The following is a 19,958-nucleotide window of genomic DNA, read 5'->3' on the forward strand; positions in this document are numbered from 1 at the left end:
AGGAGCCCCATATGATGTTGTCCAGCTCTATGAAGGATCACCTGGGTTCACCCTCCACCATCATAGAAACTCCCCCGGGAGCCAGAGCCTGGCTCTAAGGCCATGTCAAGTAAGAGCCAGCTGTTGGCAGGCACCCTCCTCACTACATTCAGTATTCCCTCTCTAGCAGCTACATCGCTCATCTACAAGAATACATGAGTGACTTTATCACATGCTTAGCTAAGATCTAGGTAGACTCTACCTACAGAATTTCCCTGCCCTAGTAACCCAGTCCTTGGCCACGTCTTCCCCAAATGTAAGGTCTCTCTCATTAGAATTGAATGCCCTTGAAGGCTGACACTGCTTCGATTTTGCGCTTATGTTCACACTGGGGCGTTTTGTTCTCGTTGGGTCATTTTTCAGTCATGTTTGACTCTTCCTGACCCCATCTGAGGTTTTCTTGGCAAAGCTACTGGAGTGGTCTGCCATGTCCTTCTACAGATGAGGAAACTGAGAAAAACAGGTGAGGTGACTTGCTAGTAAGTGTCTCAGGCCAGATCTGAACTCAGGGAAACAAATCTTCCTGACTCCAGGCCTGGCACTCAATCTACTGTATCGTTTAGCCGCCCAGCTATTCTGCTTGGGGCATAGTAAGCATTTAATAAATGTTCTTTCATTCACACAAATAACTGCTCTTTTGTTCTCTCATTCAAATAGGGTTCATCTGGCATGCCCTTTTTGTGATGAAGCCACGCTGGTCCTTCATGATCACTGCTTCCTTTTCTAGACTTTCACGAACCATCTCTTCAATGAACCATCCTAGAATTTCCCCATAAATCAAAGTCAAGCTCACTGGCCTATTGTTTACAGACATCAATCTCTTCTCATCTTTGAAAATGGGGATGTTGACCTTCCCCAATCCTGCTTTGCCACCTCCATTCTCTACAGCCTCTTAAGGATCATCAGTGTCTCAGAAATCACATCTTCCAATGCTTTCCTTATCTCCTTGGATGTAATTAGTGTCTGTGCTGGTCACTGGATCATCATTGGACCATAGATTTAGAGGCAGAAGACATCTTAGAGATCAGTTAGTTCAACCCCCTGATTTTACAGGTGGGAGCTGAGGGGCAGACAAGTAAAAACCAAGGTCACAGAGATAGGATTTGAATCCGGACCCTATGTCTCCAAATCAAGGGCTCTTCTCATGACACCCAATCTCTCTCTCAACACCATTCTGATAAACTAATCTGTTAGAAGCAGATAATAGCTTCATATCTTGTGCTTCTCAGATAATGTGTTTACATAAACCGGAGCCTCAGCCAAAGGAGTGACTGTGGTAGTGGGAGCTGCAGCTCATTTGGGCTGCTCAGTGTCCCTTAAACCACATTCCAGAAGCAACAAGCTCTTCTGCCTTTGCTTAGGCCTCACCTGGGGCCACACCTGGGGCTGCACCTGGGGCTACACCTGGGGCCACACCTCAACAAGTCTTCCAGAGCAGCAGAGGGAAAGATAGCCCCCAATAACTAGCACCTCACACTGTGCCTTGCAACTGTTCTGACTCAGAGGAGTTACTGAACCATAGCAGCAACTTGAAGCCAGGATCAGCAAAGGATGCCAGGTGTGATTGGAGAGACACAGGAGCCAGGGGAGAGCAGCTCCCTTCTGGGTATGGCAAGGTCTTGGAGCAACGGTTTTTTCTTGTAGAATTTCTTTTTCTCTGCCTTCTGACTCTCTTCGTAAAAAAGCATAAAGGAGACTTTTTATTGAGTGTCTTCAATTTTCTCTGTCCCCTTCCCAGTACCTGGACAAATTTGTTGTAACTGATAAAGTTTTCATTGGAGAGGATCTGATTGATGGACATGGTCTTCACCTGTGAACTCCCTGTGGAGTAAAGAGTGAGAAGGGGAGAGACAGAGATAGGGAGAGAGATAGAGAAACAGAGAAGTGTGAGATAGAGAAGAGAGAGACAGAAAGAGATAGTGAGACAGTGAAGGAGAGAGAGAGGAGGCAGAGACAGAGATAGAGAGAGACAGAGAGACAAAGAAAGACAGAGAGAGTGAAAGGGAGAGAGAGAGGGAGGGAGGAAGAGAGAGACAGACAGAGTTAAAGGGAAAGAGAGAGAGAGAGAAGTAGGGAGAGAGAGATATAAAGGAGAAAGGGAAAGAGACAAAGACAGAGAGAATGAGAGATGAAATGGTGGGTGGAGGGAAAGAGACAGAAGGAGAGAAATCAAGTTAGAAATTACCATCAGTAATTAAAAAAAAAATTAGTCCTTTAAAATCCTATTGCTTTGAGGGCTTTAAATCAGAAGGCAGGGTTCAAGTTCTCAGACACTGAGTCAATATATTTTTGCAGGTTGACCAGACACCTTCTTACTTAGCAAAGCAGTTTTGCAAGCATGTGGGGCGGGGGGGGGGGGGGGGGGGCCAGGGTGTTGTAATTCTGCACGGTGACCTCGTCCCTCAGACATCTTACAACTTCCCAGAGGTGTCAGTGCCTTTGAATTATAGAAAGCCTGAAATGAATTCCTGGAAGGGAGGTCAGGCCCTGAGGAAGAGGAGAAAGGGGGGCCCAGGGAAGGGCTGAGCTGGGCTAAGAGTAGGACAACTTAAGTTTCTCTTCCTAATATGGTAGAATCATTGAATTTCAGGGTGGGAAAGGACAACAGAGGCTGCCGTCCCTGGACAGGAATCCCCGCTATGATGTATCTATATGGTGTTTATCCAGGTTCTACTTGAAGACCTAGTGTGAGAGAGAACTCCCTACCTGCAGAGATGGCCCACTCCCCCTCTGGACACTCATCACTGGAGAGGGTTGTTTTTTTTTCCAAGACTAGAAAGGTTTTTTGGTGATTTCTACTCATTGCTCCTGGTTCTATCTTCTGGGGCCAAGCAGAATGAGGCAAATTTCTCCTCCCTCATGAGATCCCTTCACATACTTGAAGACCATTACTGTGGTTCTCTTATGCCTTCTTTTCTCCAAACAAGACCCAGCCAATTCCTTCTACTGGCTTCCCATGAAATGATCTACCATCCCACCCCCACCCCCCAGGCTGGCCACATTCTCTTCTGGATACACTCTAGTTTGTCAGCATCCTTTCAAAGATGTAGCCCCATAGAACAGATGAAAAGATGTGCTTTTTTCCCTTTTTTTTTTGTAGAAGTGAGGGACTATGGGAGCGGAACATTTAAACAAATGGTATCAATTTTTTAACTTTAATATTTTATTTTTTCCCCAATTACATGTAGAAAAACAATTTAACATTCATTTTAAAAATTTTTGAGTTCCAAATTCTCTTCCTCTCTTCCCTCCCCAAGTCATTGAGAAGGCAAGCAATTTGGGGATCAATTATTTTTTCTTTGGTTAATTTCTCTTTTTTTTTTTGGTGAGACAATTGAGGTTAAGTGACTTGCCCAGGGTCACACAGCTAGTAAGTGGCAAGCGTTTGGTCTGAGGCCGGATTTGAACTCAGGTCCTCCTGTCTCCAGGGCCACTGCTGTAGCCACTGTGCCACCTCGCTGCCCCGGCATCAATTATTTTGTGTTCCCCCGAACTGAAGTGTCATAGTCTGACCAGGGTGGAGCTACCCCTACCCTCATTCTGAAACTCTGCTTCTATTACTGCCATCTAAAATTTTTTTTTTTTTTGGTTTTTGGGCAATTGGGGTTAAGTGACTTGCCCAGGGTCACACAGCTAGCAAGTGACAAGTGTTTGGTCTGAGGCCAGATTTGAACTCAGGTCCTCCTGACTTCAGGGCCAGTGCTTATCCACTGTGCCATCTAGCTGCCCCCCTATTAGTGCAATCTAAAAGCATTCACTTTTTTGTGTGTGTACTGGCCATGTCACAATGTGGTCTAATATTGAGCTTGCAGTCCACTGAAACCCCCAGATCTTTTTCACCCGAACCATTTTCTGGTCAAATTTTCCCATCCTGTAGTCTTTCTACAAGTTTTTCTCCTTATTAAATTTCTTTTATTAGATTGGGCCTAATATTGCAGCCTGGTGACATCTTTCTGGACCTTGGTTCTGTCATCCAGCATGCTAGCTACACCTCCCAGCTTGGGACACCCACAGATTGGACAAACATTCCACCTACAACATCATGTGACAGCTGATGCTCACTAGTGGGCGGCCAAGCAGAGCAGACCGGATGAGTCAGGGAGGGTGGGAGCCGAGCTGCCCTGTGACTCTCCCGGGGTCTCACAGCTTCAAAGGCAGGATACAAAACCTGGTCTCTCCTAACTCTGGGTCCTCCCCTTTTCCCACTCCATCGTGCTGTTCTCACTGATTCCAGAGACAACTTGGGCTAATGTGGTTTGAGGCCCCGTGATTAGATCAGAGCATTCCAGAGGCAGCCAGGTATGTGCCCAGGGGCCCTGGGCGGGGAAGGTTTTGTTGGAACGCTGCCCAGAGCCCTGAAATCCTGAGGATTTTTCTGGTCTGCTCTGGGGAGGGTGTCTCCTCCAGGAAGTGGTCCAGACCACCATCTCTGCCCCTCTCTAGACCCTCTTGTGCTACAACTTAGATGTACCTCCTCATTTACATGCTGTCCCCCCCATTAGAATGGAAACCCTGTGAGGGCAGGCTTTCATTTTTTGCCTTTCTTTGTGTCCCCAGTGTTTAGAACAGTGCCTAACATATAATCAGGACTTAATAAAGGCTTGTTGAGTGACTCAGTGACTGTTTCCCTCATTTGACACTGGATATCTATTCCTTGGAATGCTGAGTTGTCCTTCCACACACAGATAAGCTCTCTTGCCAGCTAGACTGTGAGGCAGTTGGGGGGGGGAGGATCATAAAGAAAGCCTCAAAGCTGTAGCTAGAAGGTCTGGGTTTAAGCTTCAGCCCTGCCACAACAGCTGTTCTGGGCCAGAGAGAGACTACTGGTTCTGGAGTCAAAAACGCCAAGGTCCCAAGTCACCTCCTTCTCTGGGGCTCTGTTTCTTCACTTGAAAAATGATGCAGGTATTGGGGGTATATGTAAATTATCTCTAAGATCGTCTAAATCTCACAATCGCTTGTTAGCTGTGAGACGTGGACAAGTCACCTCACCATTCTAAGCCTGTTTCCCCATCTGTAAAATGAGAATAATAATATTTGAGCCTCAGTTTCCCTATCTATAAAATATTATTTAAGCCTCAGTTACTCCAACTGTAAAATGAGAATAATAACATCTGAGTTGCAATCTCCCCATCTATAACATAAAAATGATATTTGAGTCTCAATTTCTTCCTCTATAAAATGAGAATGAGTCACAGGGCTCTTGTGAGGAAAGTGTTATATAAAATAGTCAAATTCATAGAAATGGGAGCTGTTATTCTTATTAGCATTCCTTAAATCATAACCATTCACGTTTTCTGTGGTATTTTTGGGCATATTTAAGATTTTGAAAACTTTTTCCTCATCCCCTGAGGCATCACCATTTTACAGATGGGGAAACTGAGGCTTGGAGAGAGACCCAAGGTCATGTGGCTAATAAGTGATCCTAGGATTGGGGAGTCAGAAAGAAGTTTACAGAATATCTAAGTCCAAACCTCTCATTTTACAGATGAGGAAACTGAGGCCTGGAGAGAGAAAAGTGATTTGTTCAGGGTCATACAGCATAGTGTCAGAGGCAGGCCTTCAGGCTGCCAGGACAGTGCTTTCTCTCTCTCCTAGTGACACCATCTTGAAAGGAGGGACTGTGTCTTCTTCTCCGTCCCTTCCACAATGCCTTGTGACTTGTTCGTCAGTGGTTTCTAACTAGCCCCGTGAGCCAGGAGTAGAGCAGGTAGGAAACCTCAGTGAGGAGAAACGTCCTAATAATCAGAGCTGCCTCTCTGGAGGTCAACAAAGGAAGGCCAGATAACCGCTCTGATTCCTCCTCTGGGAGGCATATTGAACACATTGGATTAGAGGGCCTCTGGCGTCTCTCCCCAGATCTCTGGTACTGGTGGAGCTGAGGGACTGAAGACATAGGAAGGGAAGGGAAGGGGCCAAGCAGGACCTTAGTGGCAAGGATGAGGAAGAGTAACACAACAAAGAACTCACCCATAACACCTTCAAACAGGAGGGCCCTTCCATGGCCCCATTTCTGTTTCTCCTGGAAAAGTTTGAAGCATGCGCTAGGGCTGGCCAGAAGCAGGCGGAAACCCTGTATGGAGAAAGGCAGATGCCCTCAACCAGGGCTCCTGATGCAGTCCATGCACAGAGGGCAAGGATTCTGACCCTGCTCTGTAGGCAGCACCCAAAGGGTCCAGGGGTCCACGGCCAGGCTTCCTGCTAACTTCAGCAGCCCCAGGGGCAGTGTCACCACAGGGCCAGGCTTTGGCCACCTGAGCATCTAAGGGCATGGATGCTAGCAGAGGTAAGTACCTGATGCCAAGGGATTACACATCTTTACTCTTTATAGTTACAGGAGCACAGATTTAGAACTAAAGTCCAGACCCCTACCAGCCAGTCTGGGTAGCTCCAAACACCCAACAGAATGTAAGCTCTTTGAGGGCAAGCACAATTAGGGTTAGGGCTTTACCCAAGATTATACAGCTCAGAAGTAGCAAAGTTAAGGCCTCTGACTCCAAATCCAACCCAAATTCCAGGGTTCCATGTTGTCTCTTGTCTGTGCTCATGCATACATAATAAGAGCATACAACAATGATGGTCATAAAACCTATCACCTTTGGAAAGCTGCAGAAAGGCCTCGGAAGAGATGAAACCGCACCACTGGACCCTCAAGAGCTGATGAAGGGCCTTCCTTGGGGGACCTTACCTTGTCATCAGGGACAGGAACAAAGCTTAAGAACTCATCCACATGGCCCACAGCCAGCCAGTCCACAAAGAGCTCCACGGGAGGCTGAACTTTCTGGGCGTACAGGAAGTCCCGGACCACCTGCGTGACCCGCCTTCCACCAGATCTGGAGTGAAAAAAGTGGACAAAACATCCCTCAGAAGGAACCCAAATAAGTGGCTCAAATATTAGAGACAAAGCATCATTTCTTTTGCTTTTTGGTGAGGCAACTGGGGTTGTGACTTGCCCAAGGTCACACAGCTAGTAAGTGTCAAGTGTCTGAGGCTGGATTTGAACTCAGGTCCTCCTGACTCCAGGGCCAAAGCTCTATCCTCTGCACCATCTAGCAGCCCCTAGCGCCATTTCTCAGTGGATGGATGCTCCAAGGTATGCACAGTTTTCAGAAGAAATGTGCATTATCAGGTGACCACATGAAAAAAATAGGTATCCACATCAATAACAGTAAGAAAAAAATGAAGATGAAAACCACTCTAAACTTTCACCTTGCATCCACCATATTGGTAAAGATGATGAAAGATGGAAACTGTTGATGCTGGAGAGGCTATGGGAAGACAAGCACACAAACAGACATTATTGCGGGAACTATGAATAGGTATAGCTATTCTTGGAAACGATTTGGAATTATGTGATAAAAGTCTTTAAACTATTTACACCCCTTGATTCAGTAATCCCATTACTGAGAATATACACTAAGGAGGTCTGTGACTAAAAGAAATCTCTCACACACACACACACACACACACACACACACACACACACACCCCAGATCCATCCTAAGCATCTACTCAGACAAGATGGGTGACTCAAGAGGGATCCCGGTAGATCAAATGGCCCTGGGCAGAGACCAGAGTAAATTTCATTTAGTGACTTTAATTAGGCTTTGATTCCTGGTCATTTGATTCCATGATTTCATCAGGGTGGGTCCTCCGTGCTAGGATACAACCCCTCCACCTCTCATGGAGCTGACCTCACCCCCTTTTTCCCTGCCGACCCCTCCCCACGTCCTGTTGGCTAAACCACTCTGGTGCTCAGGGTCTCTGCCCTTAGCCAGGCAGGTCCTCTGACAATAGAGGCACTGTCTTGAAACCTTTCCAGCTTGGTAAGATTTGTCAACATTCACGTTCCAAAGGCCCAGCCCTTGAAAGCCCACCAGGATCAACTCCAGGCTGGAAGGAGATAGTGGAAGAGAGCAGACTTTGTGCGGCGCTTGGTACAGGTTGTTACTTGTGCTTAACGTACCAAGTCTCATAGACCTCAAAAGGACCTCGAGAGGTGGGTGGGAGCCAGGCAGGTCTGAGCTCGGGCTCCTCACCCTCCGCTGGGCCCATTTCAGTAGTCAGTGCAAGGACTCAGGTCCGGGCCAGTCCCATGATTAAAAAATGGCGAAGCCAAGATTAGCACCCGTTGGTTAGCCCGGCTGGATTAGATCCATTTAGTTCAACGAACATTTATTAAGCACCTACTCCATGCAGGGAACACGCACTATGCTAGGTGCTGGGGGTTACAAACAGAAACCCGACTCTGGCCCTGCCCTCAAGAAACTTACAGTCTGTATTGGAGCACTCTGCCGGTGCTGGAGATAAATTCCATTCTCTTTGTCCTCTCTGCTCTCAGGAAAGAGTCTGCTATCAGCCATTTTTTTTTTTAGGCAATTGAGGTTAAGTGACTTGCCCAGGATCACACAGCTAGTAAGTGTCAAGTGTTTGGTCTGAGGCCGGATTTGAACTCAGGTCCTCCCGACTTCAGGGCCGGTGCTCTATCCACTGTGCCACCTAGCTGCCCCTACTATCAGCCATTTTTATCTCAGTAATAAACTTCAGTCACTACCTTTCCCTCTCCTTGGAGATTTGAATCCATGAGTTGTTAACATAGTGTAATGGTAAGAGCGCTGGGTAGCAGATCTGAGTCCAGATCCCAGCTCTGCCATTTACTAGCTATGAGACCTTGGAAAGGCACTTCCTCACTTTGACCCTCAGTTGCCACATCTGTAAAATGGGGGATAAATTGAATTCAGCAATATATTTCTTTTTCTTGGTGAAGCAATTGGGGTTGCCTAGGGTCACACAGCTAGTAAGTGTCAAGTGTCTGAGACTGGATTTGAACTCGGATCCTCCTTCTCCAAGGCTGGAGCTCTATCACTGCACCACCTAGCTGCCCCGTCCTCTTTCTTTTGAATAAGGTCTATGCTTCCAGAATAAAATTCCCATCATGAGCTTCATCCAGTAATCTAATGAGACCATTAGAATGCAAGCAGTTAAAAACGCTCTCAATCTCTCTTCTTCTCTGTTCCTTTTCTTTTTTCTTTCACCCTCTCTTCTCTCCTCTCTTTCTCTTCTCTCTCATTCTCTCTTCTCTCCTCTCCTCTCTTCTCTTCTGTCTCTGCATCTCTGTGTCTTTGCCTTTTTCTCTCTCTCTGTGTCTCTTTCTCTCTGTTTCTCTGTCTCTGTGCCTCTCTATCTCTATCTCTAAATCTCTTTTTCTCTCTATTTCCTTTCTTCTTTCTTTCACTATCTCTTCTCTTACTCTTCTCTTTTGTTCTCTCTCTGTCTCTCTCTTTCTCTGTGTCTCTGCCTCTCTCTTCCTCCCTCCCTCCCTCTCCCTCCCTTTCACTCTCTCTATCTCTGTCTGTCTCTTTCTCTCTCTCCTCTCTCTTTCTCTCTGTCTCTCTCTTTGCTAACATTCCCTCCCAGCTCTCACATTCTGCTTTCTAATACTCTGTATTCTCGCGTTCCTGCAACCCATAACGAAAGAGTTTATATTCTCTTAACAGCAATGCAGCTAATCAGGCAGTAGGAGGAGGACTGTAGCCAGCAAAGCCAATCAACACCTGAGTTTAAGAATCCTAGTAATTCTGCCCCATTAGGGGGCTCCCACTTATAATCACACCAGAGCCAAGTGAATCTTCAGAGACCCCAGCACCCTCAGAAATCTGCACAGAATTCAGAGTTAGAAAAGAATTGGTGTTGATGAGAAATCTTTGTTAACTCAGTCGGGAGTCATGAAACTCCAAAATGCCCAAGTGTTCAAGGGATTGAAGTGGGAGAGCAGGGAAAGCTGTGGTGGTCTATAAGGGTGAGGCGTGTCAATCGACTTTTAGAAATGAAATGAACAGTCCAAAGCCCAGAGATGCTAGGCAGAATCACCCAGGAGAGGCCGAGTAGTGGGATGGAAGGCACACTGACTTGGAATTTCCCAGCAATGCTATAAGGTCTTAAACAAATTACTTCTTTCTGGGACTTATTTTCCCCAGCTGAAAATGGAAGGGATGATAAGTAAGGCCCCTTCCAGACTTAATATTCTGCACTCTAAGGTCATAGAAGGATATGTATAACGCTGGGGAGAATCTTAAGTATCATTTAGTCTGGACTGTTCACTTTAATCAAGCAACAGAGCATTTATTAAGCACCTGCTATGTGTCTAGGAAGCTCAGTGAACAGAACCTGGAGTCAGAAGATCTGAGTTCAAATCTGGCCTCAGATATTACTAGCTGTGTGACCCTGGGCAAGTCACTTCACCCTGTTTGCCTCTGTTTCCTTATCTGTAAAGTGAGCTGGAGAAGGAAATGGCAAACCGCTCCAGGATCTTTGCCAAGGAAACTCTAAATGGGGTCACAAAGAGTAGAACATGGTTTAAAAATGACCCAACAGTAACAAAACCTGTCTGATATTTGTTTTACAAATAAGGAAAAGGAGACCCAGGGATGTCAAGTCACTTGCCTGAGGTCACACAGGTATTAAATAGCAGAGCTGGGATTTGAACTCCAAATCCAGTGTTCCACCAGCCTTGACATTCTGTGCTCCAAGGTCCCTCCAGCTCTGACTTTCTATTTCCTAACGTTCCTTTCACCTCACGCTCTAGGGACCTTTTACTACCAACATCCTAAGATACCATTATTTTTCTCTATTTTAGTAATTTTCAAAAATTCAATGGGCAGTACTTTGGGAAGGGCCTCAGCTGGCCAGCTATGCCGTCGTCACCTGGTCTAGCTGTACCCAGGTGAGCATCATTGGGAGAGTTGAGGTCGGAGGGGAGGGGTGAGGCCAAGAGCTCTCCGTGCAGGATGTCTCAGGAGAGCGAGGAGAAGCAGCGGATGATAAGGGAAGGAGCAACGTCCTGAGAGTGAGAGGCCCTGGCTTCATCTCTCTGCTCCTCACTGGCCCTGTGACCTCCAACAAATGACTTCCCCTCTGCAGGCCTCAGTGTGACTGAATGGAGGCTGTGGATTTGAAATGAAAATATGGATTTGATTCCTGACTCTGATGTGAGAAGCAGCTGGTGTAATAGAAGCATCAGTGTATGTGGACTGAGAATACTGCAGTGAAAATCTCACCATTGCCACCTACTATTTATCTGTATGACTTTGGACAAGTCACTGAACCTCTTTATGCCTCAGTTTCCTCAACTGTAAAATGAGAGGGTTGGACTAGATTGGGGGTAGGGAACCTGTGGCCTCAACGCCATGTGTGGTCCTCTAGGTGCTTAAGTGTGGCCCTTTGATGGACTGAGCTACACTCAAGGACCTAGAGGGCCACATGTGGCCTGGAGGCTACAGGCTCTCTACCCCTGGACCAGATGGACTCTAAGCCCCTCCCAGTTCTAAATCCATGACTCTATGAGCTGCATCACCATGAACTAGCATCATTGACTTAGAGCTAGAAAGGGCCTTAGAGACCAGAGTCCAAGACTCTCTTTTTCTTTTTTCTTTGTTTGTTTTTTTAGTGAGGCAATCAGGGTTAAGTGACTTGCCCAGGGTCACACAGCTAGCACGTGTCAAGTGTTCAGTCTGAGGCTGGATTTGAACTCGGGTCCTCCTGACTTCAGGGCCGGTGCTCTATCCACTGTGCCACCTAGCTGTCCCTTCAAGCCTTTCTTTTTCAGATGAGGAAACTGAGGCACAAAGAAACTTGTGACCTCCCTAGATTCATATAGCTTAGGTAAGTGTCTGAAATGGGATTTGAACCCGTCTTTCTGATCCCAAGTCCGACGCTCTGACCACTATATCCACAATGCTTCCAAAACTTATCCAGCCTTAATTTTCTTATTTATAGAATGGGGATGATATCACCTCCCTCAAATGAGTTATTAATATTATTAATAATATTTATTTTTGCTGTTCAGTTGTTTCAGTCATGTCCAACTCTTTGTAACCCCATTTGAGGTTTTCTTGGCAAAGATCATAACAATAACATGCATTTATATAGCACTTTAAGGTTTTTAAAGTGCTTTACAAATGTCATCTCATCTGAGCCTCATGACAACCCTGAGAGCAACGGAACGGGAGAGGCAAAGGTTAAGTGACTTGCCCAGGGTCACACAGCTAATAAATGCCTGAGGCTGGATTTGCACTCAGGACTTCCTGATTTCAGATCCAATGCTCTTAGCCTCTAACTATATAAATGTCTTTCTATGCATGCACATGAGCATATGTACATGCATATAAATATATACTGTAAGGTTATAGATATATATACCATATACACACATTTATGTAGAACATATGTACATCACATTGTACATATATACATACATGTATATGCATTTATAGGTATGTGTATATGTATAAAGTGATATGTGTATGTTATATATAAATATATATTAATGTATCCTTTCTATTATACACACATAAATATACATGCTATAATGGGCCATAATAATCATAAAGGTGATATGTTAATTTCTATTATACATATATATATTTATAAATAAAATATAAACTTAAATATATTTGTAAATAAAGTATACCTATACATATATTTATAAATAAAATATATCTATACATGTATTTATAAATAAAATATAAAAAATAAAATATATAAAAATAAATCACACATGTATATGTGTACTGTATATGTACACATATGTATATATGTATAATGTGGTATATATATGTTCTATATAAAATATTATTTCTATTATGCCCATATAAATATATATGCTATAAAGGGCTATATGCAAAGTAATATATATTATTTCTATTATACACACATATAAACTCTCCCTCTCTCTCTCTCTCCATATATATATATATATATATATATATATGCTATCAAGGGCTATATGCAGGGTGATTATATTATCTACATTAAGCACACACATACACATATATATATATACCCACATATACACGGAGGGTGTCCCAAAAGTCTTAGTGCAGTTGAAAGCTTCAGTAGCTCAATCCAAAGTCCCTTCCTGCTCTGATTCTAGTGGTCTTCATTATGACCTGGAGGTGACCCTATGTCTGGGGCAGGTTCTGTCAAAGCTGGAAACGCTTTGTGTACCAGCCTGGCCACAGAAGGGCCATCTTTCATCAGAGGCCCAGCCCAACTCATTAGGGAGAAGCTTGTCACCCCAGGGCTTTGGCCACTTATTTATGTTAGCCACAGCATGAAATCACCTGCTGAAGCACGGAGGGCTGGTTCTTATGATGGGAGAGTGAAGTTGGAAGTCCCTGAGGTATTGAAGGGTGTGCCCAGTGCCAGAGGGCAGGGAGTGGGACCTTCAGAGACCCACCAGATTTTTCAGATGTCTTATTCTCTGGCTGTGGGCATTGTAGGAGGTAGTAGCTGGGCCCACAAAGGAGACTAGAGGTTGATTTTGAGTCTTACAGCATTTAAAGGGCAGTCACATGGAAGAGGGGGTCAGTCTTGATGTGCTTGGCCCCAGAGGGCAGAGCAGGGCTGGGGGCCGAAGGTTGGGGAGGCAGACTTTGGTCCATAAGAAGCAGACCTTCCTAATGCTGAGGCTGTGCATGAGCAGAACGAGCTGCCACAGGGTTGCCCCTCCAATGGATGGAAGTCTACGGGCGGAGGACAGATGGCCATTGGTCAAGGACTTGTGAATTCCTGCTCAGATAAGGGATGCACCGGACAGCCTCTGAGGTCCAGACCAGCTCCGAGGGCCTGTCATTCTGTGACAGAGGCTATTTTGTGTGGAACCGGAGGGATTTGTTTTGTTTTGTTTAATGAAAACTCTGATTTCATTCATGTAGGGAAAGCCCAATGAGTTAAATTCTTCTCCTAAGGGAGGCCTGGATTTTTTCTGCAATTTTAGACTTGTACCCCTCTTCCCTCTATCCAAGATGCTGGGCTGCCTCTCAGGGAGAGCTCTAGCCATGCTAATTGTGCCTGTGCATCTTGGTTGGGGAGACCGTTTGCTCTCCCTTCATGGTTCCTTCCCAGGGCTACTTGGGGATTGGGGGTCACCATATCTGTGGAAGGTAAGATCACAGCAATAGCAAAAATGCTCAGATATGTATATGACACTTCACAGTTTACAGTATGGTTCAGGGCAATGAAGGCTGCACTATATCAGGAGGGTGTGAGTTCAAATCCTTCCTTCAACACTCACTAGCTGTGTGACCACAGGGCAGGTCCTTTCAGCTCTCTGAACCTCAGTTTCCTTATCTGTAAAATGAGGATACTGATATCACTTACCTCCCAGGATGATCAGGGAGTTTGGGTGAGATGAGGGATGTAAATTGCTTTGCAAACCTTTAAGCACTAAATACTCACTAGTGACTCTTACTGTTTTCAAATTAATTTTGTAGACCCTTGCTAGGTTGCTTCTCATAACAACCTGGTGAGGCTGGCATAGCAGTACCAGGTGCCTCTTCCCCCATTTAACAGAAGAGGCTCAGAGACTTATCTAAGGTCCCACAGCTAGAAAATGGCAGGGCAGCATTTGGATAAAGCCCTTTGGGAACTAGTCTACGCTAAGGACTCCTATTTATTCCCAGAACTATACCATACACCCCAAGAGAGCTGGGATTGTGTCTTTCCTAAACTCCGTATCTCCCAGGTGCTCGGACAAGGTTCTGCATATATTAGGCACTCAATAAATGTCTATGAGATTAAATCAGTGCATTCTGACTACAGCTTGCCAGCATTTTCCCTGTCTTGGGGAGGGGGCAGCTAGGTGGCACAGTGGATAGAGCTCTGGCTTGGAGTCAGGAAGTCCTGAGTTCAAATCCAGCCTCAGAAGCCTACCCACCTGCTAACTGTGAGAACCTGGGCAAATTACCTAACTCTGCCTACCTCAGTTTCCTCGAATCTGAAATGGGGATAATAATAGCTCCTCCCTCACAGGGTCATTGGGAGGATCAAGTGAGCAATATTTGTGAAGCCTTTAGCATAGTGCCCAGCACATAGTAGGAGCTATATAAATGTCTGCTCCCTCACCCTCCCGCTCTGTACCAGCACCTCCAATATCTATGCCAGGATGCCCCATCCCTCTCATTCCCTCTTACCCAGGCAAGTTGCCCCCGATAAGGATTCTTCCCAAGGGGTACTCCTTCCCATTGGCCACCACGGGAGGGCTGACTTCCAAGTTCCCAAAGGAGTCTAGGCCACTGACAGACTTATCCCGTGGTTCCCTGGTCACGTAGCCAAAGTCTGGGCCCTGGGCAGAGGGGGAGAGGACAGAGTCAGGAAAGGGCACAGGCCACAGATGCCCATTTCCCCACATGCTTGTGAAGTCCCATGGCAGCTCTGGGTTCTCTCTGGCTCACAGGGGATCCTTGGAGGCACTGGAGAACATTTTACTCCCTCTGCAGATTGGGAAACTGAGGCCACAAGAGGAACCATGGCTTACTCATCATGTGGTGCGCAGGTGCATGAGTCAGGAAGAAGGGAAGAGTCGGACTTCCTGACCTCTCTGTCCTCTTCCCACCAGGAAGGTGGTGGAGCTCTGCATTTTACAGCAAAAGAACCAAAGCTCCTCATTTGGAGGATTAAATTAGGGACTCTGGCTGGATAAACTCCAAGTGATCTTGCTGTGACATTCTGGGTTCTCAGGTCCCCTTTATCTCTATAAACATATCTCTGTTCTGTGTTCTGAGGTTTCTCCAGCTCTGACACTCTGTGTTCTAAGGTCCTTCCCAGCTCTGACACTCTGTGTTCTAAGGTCCTTCCCAGCTCCGACATTCTGTGTTCTAAGGTCCCTTCTACCTCTGACATTCTGTGTTCTAAGGTCCCTTCTACCTCTGACATCCTGTGTTCTAAGGTCTTTCCCAGCTCTGACATTCTGTGTTCTAAGGTCCCTTCTACCTCTGACATTCTGTGTTCTAAGGCCCCTCTCAGCTCTGACATTCTGTGTTCTAAGATTCTCCCAGCTTTGACATTCTGTGCTGTAAGGCCTCTCCCAGTTCTGACATTCTCCATTCTAGTTTCTCCTTACACCTCTGACCTTTTCCAGGTCTCTCTCTATGTTACTCATTACTTTGTCTAGGGTACCCTCACTGGAGTACTGAATAACAGGCGAGTCACTTGAATAGATTCACAAGAATGGATGCTGACAAACCAGAGGCCCCCATTAGGGATCAGGCATGAGCGGCCTCCCCACCTTCCCGCCCCTGCCCCCTCTGTCTAGATGGTCCTTGGGGAGAATCCAGGTGGAAGCTGCTGTTTGGCCCTATGGTGCCGGCCAGAAATAAGCCTGAAGGTTAGGAAGGGACCCACCAGGATCCTTTTGTAGGGAAAGTCCTGCAGCTCGCCATTGCGTGGGGAGTCAAAGACCACAGGGAAAGTCTTGTGTGGAGCCTGGATATACCCCAATTCCATCTCATCCTATGAAGAAACAGATTGTTGTTTAGCTGTTTTTCAGTTATGATCTACTCTTCAGGCCTCTATTTGGGGTTTTCTTGACAAAGTGGTTTGCCATTTCCTTCTCCAGCTCATTTTACAGTTTACAGAAACTGAGGCAATTGTGCCCAGAGTCACACAGCTACTAAGTGTCTGAGGCCAAATTTGAACTCAGGACTCCCTTCCTTCAGGATAATGGAGACTGTTTATAAAGGTCTTAGAATGTCTTAGCATGGTCCTTCCAAGGGGAGAGGGGTCAATCAAGCCCTACATCCTCAGATGCTCTGTCTCTCCCTCTCTCTTTCCCCCTTCTTCATTATCTCTCTCTTGCTTCTCTTTCTTTGTCTCTCTTCTCTCCCTTTTTCATCTCTGTGTCTCTCTCCTCCCTCTCTCTCTTATCTCTCTCACTCTCTTTCCTCTCCCCCTCCTCCTTCTCCCTCTCCTTCCCTTCTCTGTCTCTCTCTCTGTCTTTCTGTCTGTCTTTCCATCTGTCTCTGTCTCTGCCTCTCTCTCTCTCTCTCTCTCTCTCTCTCTCTCTCTCTCTCTCTCTCTCTGTCTGTCTCCTCTCTCCCTCCTCCCTCCCTCCTCTCTCTATCCCTTTCTGTCTCTGCCTTTCTCTCTGTCTCCTCTCTCCTCCCCCGTTCCTCACTCCCTCCTCTCTCTCTCTCTCTCTCTCTCGCTCTCTCTCTCTCCCTCTCTTTCTCTCCTTCTCTCTCTCTATGCCCCACCAATTCTTCATGCTGCCTCTTGGGAATAGAGAGGCGTCCTCACCTGTATCCAACGGTCATTGCGATTCTCAGCCTGGGGACAGATGGTCAGCTTGCAGCCCGCTTTCCTCGCCAATTGTGCGACTGCTTCCACAAAGTGGGTGTTATTCCTTACTCTGTGGACAGGTCAGTAGGTTAGGTGTCTCAAGAAATGTCCAGGGGACTGAGAGAGATGAAACGGGAGCACCCCCAAGTTCCCCAGCATTCCCCTTCACCATCTCCTGACATCAGACTCACTTGCACACATACACCTCTATGGGCGGGAGGGTGCTTGGGGTCATGATCCAGGGGGCCACACGGAATACAACAGTGTCTGTGAAGATCGGGGACTCCGGAAAATCCTGTGGGGAAGGATCAGAGAAGCCTCATCAGTCGATGATTCTTAGAGAGCAGTGCTTCATCAAGCTCTGGAAGAATTCTGAGCCAGGCCCCAGTCAACAAGATGTTGGGAAACTATGGACCTCCGGGGTCTGGTAATTTCTGAACCAAGCTCACTGAAGGGAATAAGGAAGGGTTCAGAGGGTGTTGTCAAGGGTGCACAGTCACTCACCTTAGGACATAGTCACCACCATCTACTCTTTGGTGTGCTTTATGTCTGAGAACTCAGGCGGCTCAAAGTACAGTCCATAACATCAAGCTTTCCCCAGGGACACACACACACACCACACACACACACACACACACACACACACACACCCCCAAGGCAACCTAAACATAGACACACAGAGAAAACCCCCAGATAACCAAACTCCTCAGAGGTGTTCTACTCTACCGTAGAAAGGTCTCATTTGGATCTCTGTTCTCCCTAAACACACTCCAACTATGCTATTATTATGAGTGTGGGGGTCTTATCCATTATAACTGGGGTGGGAGTCTTAACTTCAGTTCAGAGGTTCAAGCTCTCTCTCTCTGCTTTAATAAGGTGCCTACACGCAACCTCAGAGTGGCAAAGAGGATGATACTCTTCACAGGATTATTGACGTCGTTCACTATCACACTCTAATCAATTGCTCTTCCTCACTGACAGTGGAATAAGGAGGTGGCCAGATGATGGTTGAGTTTGGGAAGACTGATGCTTAGTGGAGGGGGCGGTGGCAAGGGAGATGAGAGGGGATTAAGACTGACATCTAGACAATTCTAGAGGCATGGACAAGATGTACATGAATGATCCCATGACTGAACTCTGGATATTGAAACTAGCATTCCCCCAAGAATACCTGGGCTGACCTGTACTTGCAGCACCACTGGGAGAAAGGCCCTGGAGCGTTCGGAACATCAGAGGCCCAACCTCCTAGGACCAGGTGAAGCCTCCTCTGAAGAGATGACCCAACTCTATTGGCTCCTTTCCATGTCTATGTCATGGCCAACAGCCTTGAGAGCACAGCCCTTTTCCCTACCCACTCCTACAGCCTAGCATCAATGCCCAATGCCATGTATCCCCCCAGCCTCACCCTTCATACCTGATTGGAATCATCCAACAAGGTGACATGGAAGGTGATGAGCCCGGCAAAGCCAGCATCAGGGAAGGAAAGTCCTTCTACATAGAACCTTTCTTCATCCCCGTTGAAGCGAGGGACCACATAGGACACCTTGTTTGGCCCTAGAACATACCTGTAGGCTTCACATGAGTCCTCAGGACCTGAAGGGGAGGGATGGGACACAGGGGATTAAGGGGAGGAGAAGGAGGAGGAAGTCACTCTTAAAGAGCTAGAGACATGCCCAGAGGAGTAGGTCATGAGGTCGTTCCCCTCTAAGGCAGAAGATGCTTCTTGTCATCTTTGTCCAGAGCCATCCCCTGACCCCTAGTGCTCTTCCCTTGGGATGGGAACCACGAAGAACCTGAGCTGGTACCATTCAGAAAGGCAGCAGCAGGCTAGCCTTGACCTAGACTTCATCATTTCTTGCCTCCTCATTGGTACTCACTGTGTGTGTTAAGGAGAACAAGCCCGGAACCCAAGCTGACACAGGTGCCTATGACCCTAGGAACCCTGCCAATGGCACCGCCATCCTTCCAGGGCCCTGGGTTCATAACCTGAGAGTCATCCTTGACTCTCCACTCTTTATCTGCCATATCCATCGTGGCCGCCTCATGGATTTAGAGTTAGAAGGAACTTCCAAGTCTGCCTGCTTTCCAATCTCTTTGTTTTACAGATGAAGAAACTGAGGCCCTGAGTGTTGAAGTGACTTGTCCAGGCTCACACAGATGATAAAGCATCAAGCCCTATGACTCCAGTGCTAGAGCTCTTTCCACCCTGTCCTGCTATGGCTCTCGCTGCCCTTCACAGCTCAGCTAAGGAGGCCTTCTCCTCTCTAAAGCCCTCCTTGATGTCTCCAATTTGCTAATAATGCTCTCTCCCTTCTCAAACTGCCTTGGGTTCATCTCAGTAGAATGTAAGTTACTTGAGGGTGGAAGATTTAGGATGGTTGCATTTCACCATCTATGGTGAAAAGGGCCTAGTTGGAATGGAAACTGAAGCTAGGTTTGGTGTGGATGGAGTGTGCAGGACCTTGAATACTAGATTAAGAAGTCTGGATTTGATCCCACAGGATCCCGTTTCACCATATGAGGAAACTGAGGTCCAGGGAATCAAAGTCATTTGGTTAAGTTCACCCAAGTAGTAACAGATGGAGGTAAAATTTGAACCGAGATCCTTTCATTTCAAATACATTGCCTTGCACTTTATCACACTGCATCTTTGCCTAGATGAAACCTCTGACCATGCAGACATGTTTAGTCTAGTGAAGCCTTGGAGGGTAGGAGAGACATAACCTCTGTCTTCAAGTACCAAAGTCCTGTCACATGGAAGAAGAATCCTTCTTCTGCCCAGAGGGCAGAACAAACAGGAA

The 19,958-nt window shown here is 46.5% G+C and overlaps 1 protein-coding gene across 1 annotated transcript in view; it reads right to left on the minus strand.

The window, feature by feature from the left end:
• LOC110198406 (protein-arginine deiminase type-3) overlaps positions 1-19,958 on the minus strand; it is a 49,052-nt gene that overhangs the window by 5,256 nt on the left and 23,838 nt on the right. Inside the window, exons 7-14 of the mRNA XM_020972674.2 lie at positions 18,572-18,750; positions 17,349-17,452; positions 17,116-17,227; positions 16,222-16,329; positions 15,012-15,163; positions 6,728-6,872; positions 6,010-6,112; positions 1,781-1,860 (exon numbers count right to left, since the gene is read on the minus strand). Coding sequence (XP_020828333.1) covers positions 1,781-1,860; positions 6,010-6,112; positions 6,728-6,872; positions 15,012-15,163; positions 16,222-16,329; positions 17,116-17,227; positions 17,349-17,452; positions 18,572-18,750 — 983 coding nt within the window. The remainder of the gene's footprint in view (positions 1-1,780; positions 1,861-6,009; positions 6,113-6,727; positions 6,873-15,011; positions 15,164-16,221; positions 16,330-17,115; positions 17,228-17,348; positions 17,453-18,571; positions 18,751-19,958) is intronic.

Source organism: Phascolarctos cinereus, unplaced genomic scaffold (genome assembly GCF_003287225.1).
Source record: "Phascolarctos cinereus isolate Bilbo 61053 unplaced genomic scaffold, phaCin_HiC Scaffold_726;HRSCAF=1367, whole genome shotgun sequence".
NCBI lineage: Eukaryota > Metazoa > Chordata > Mammalia > Diprotodontia > Phascolarctidae > Phascolarctos > Phascolarctos cinereus.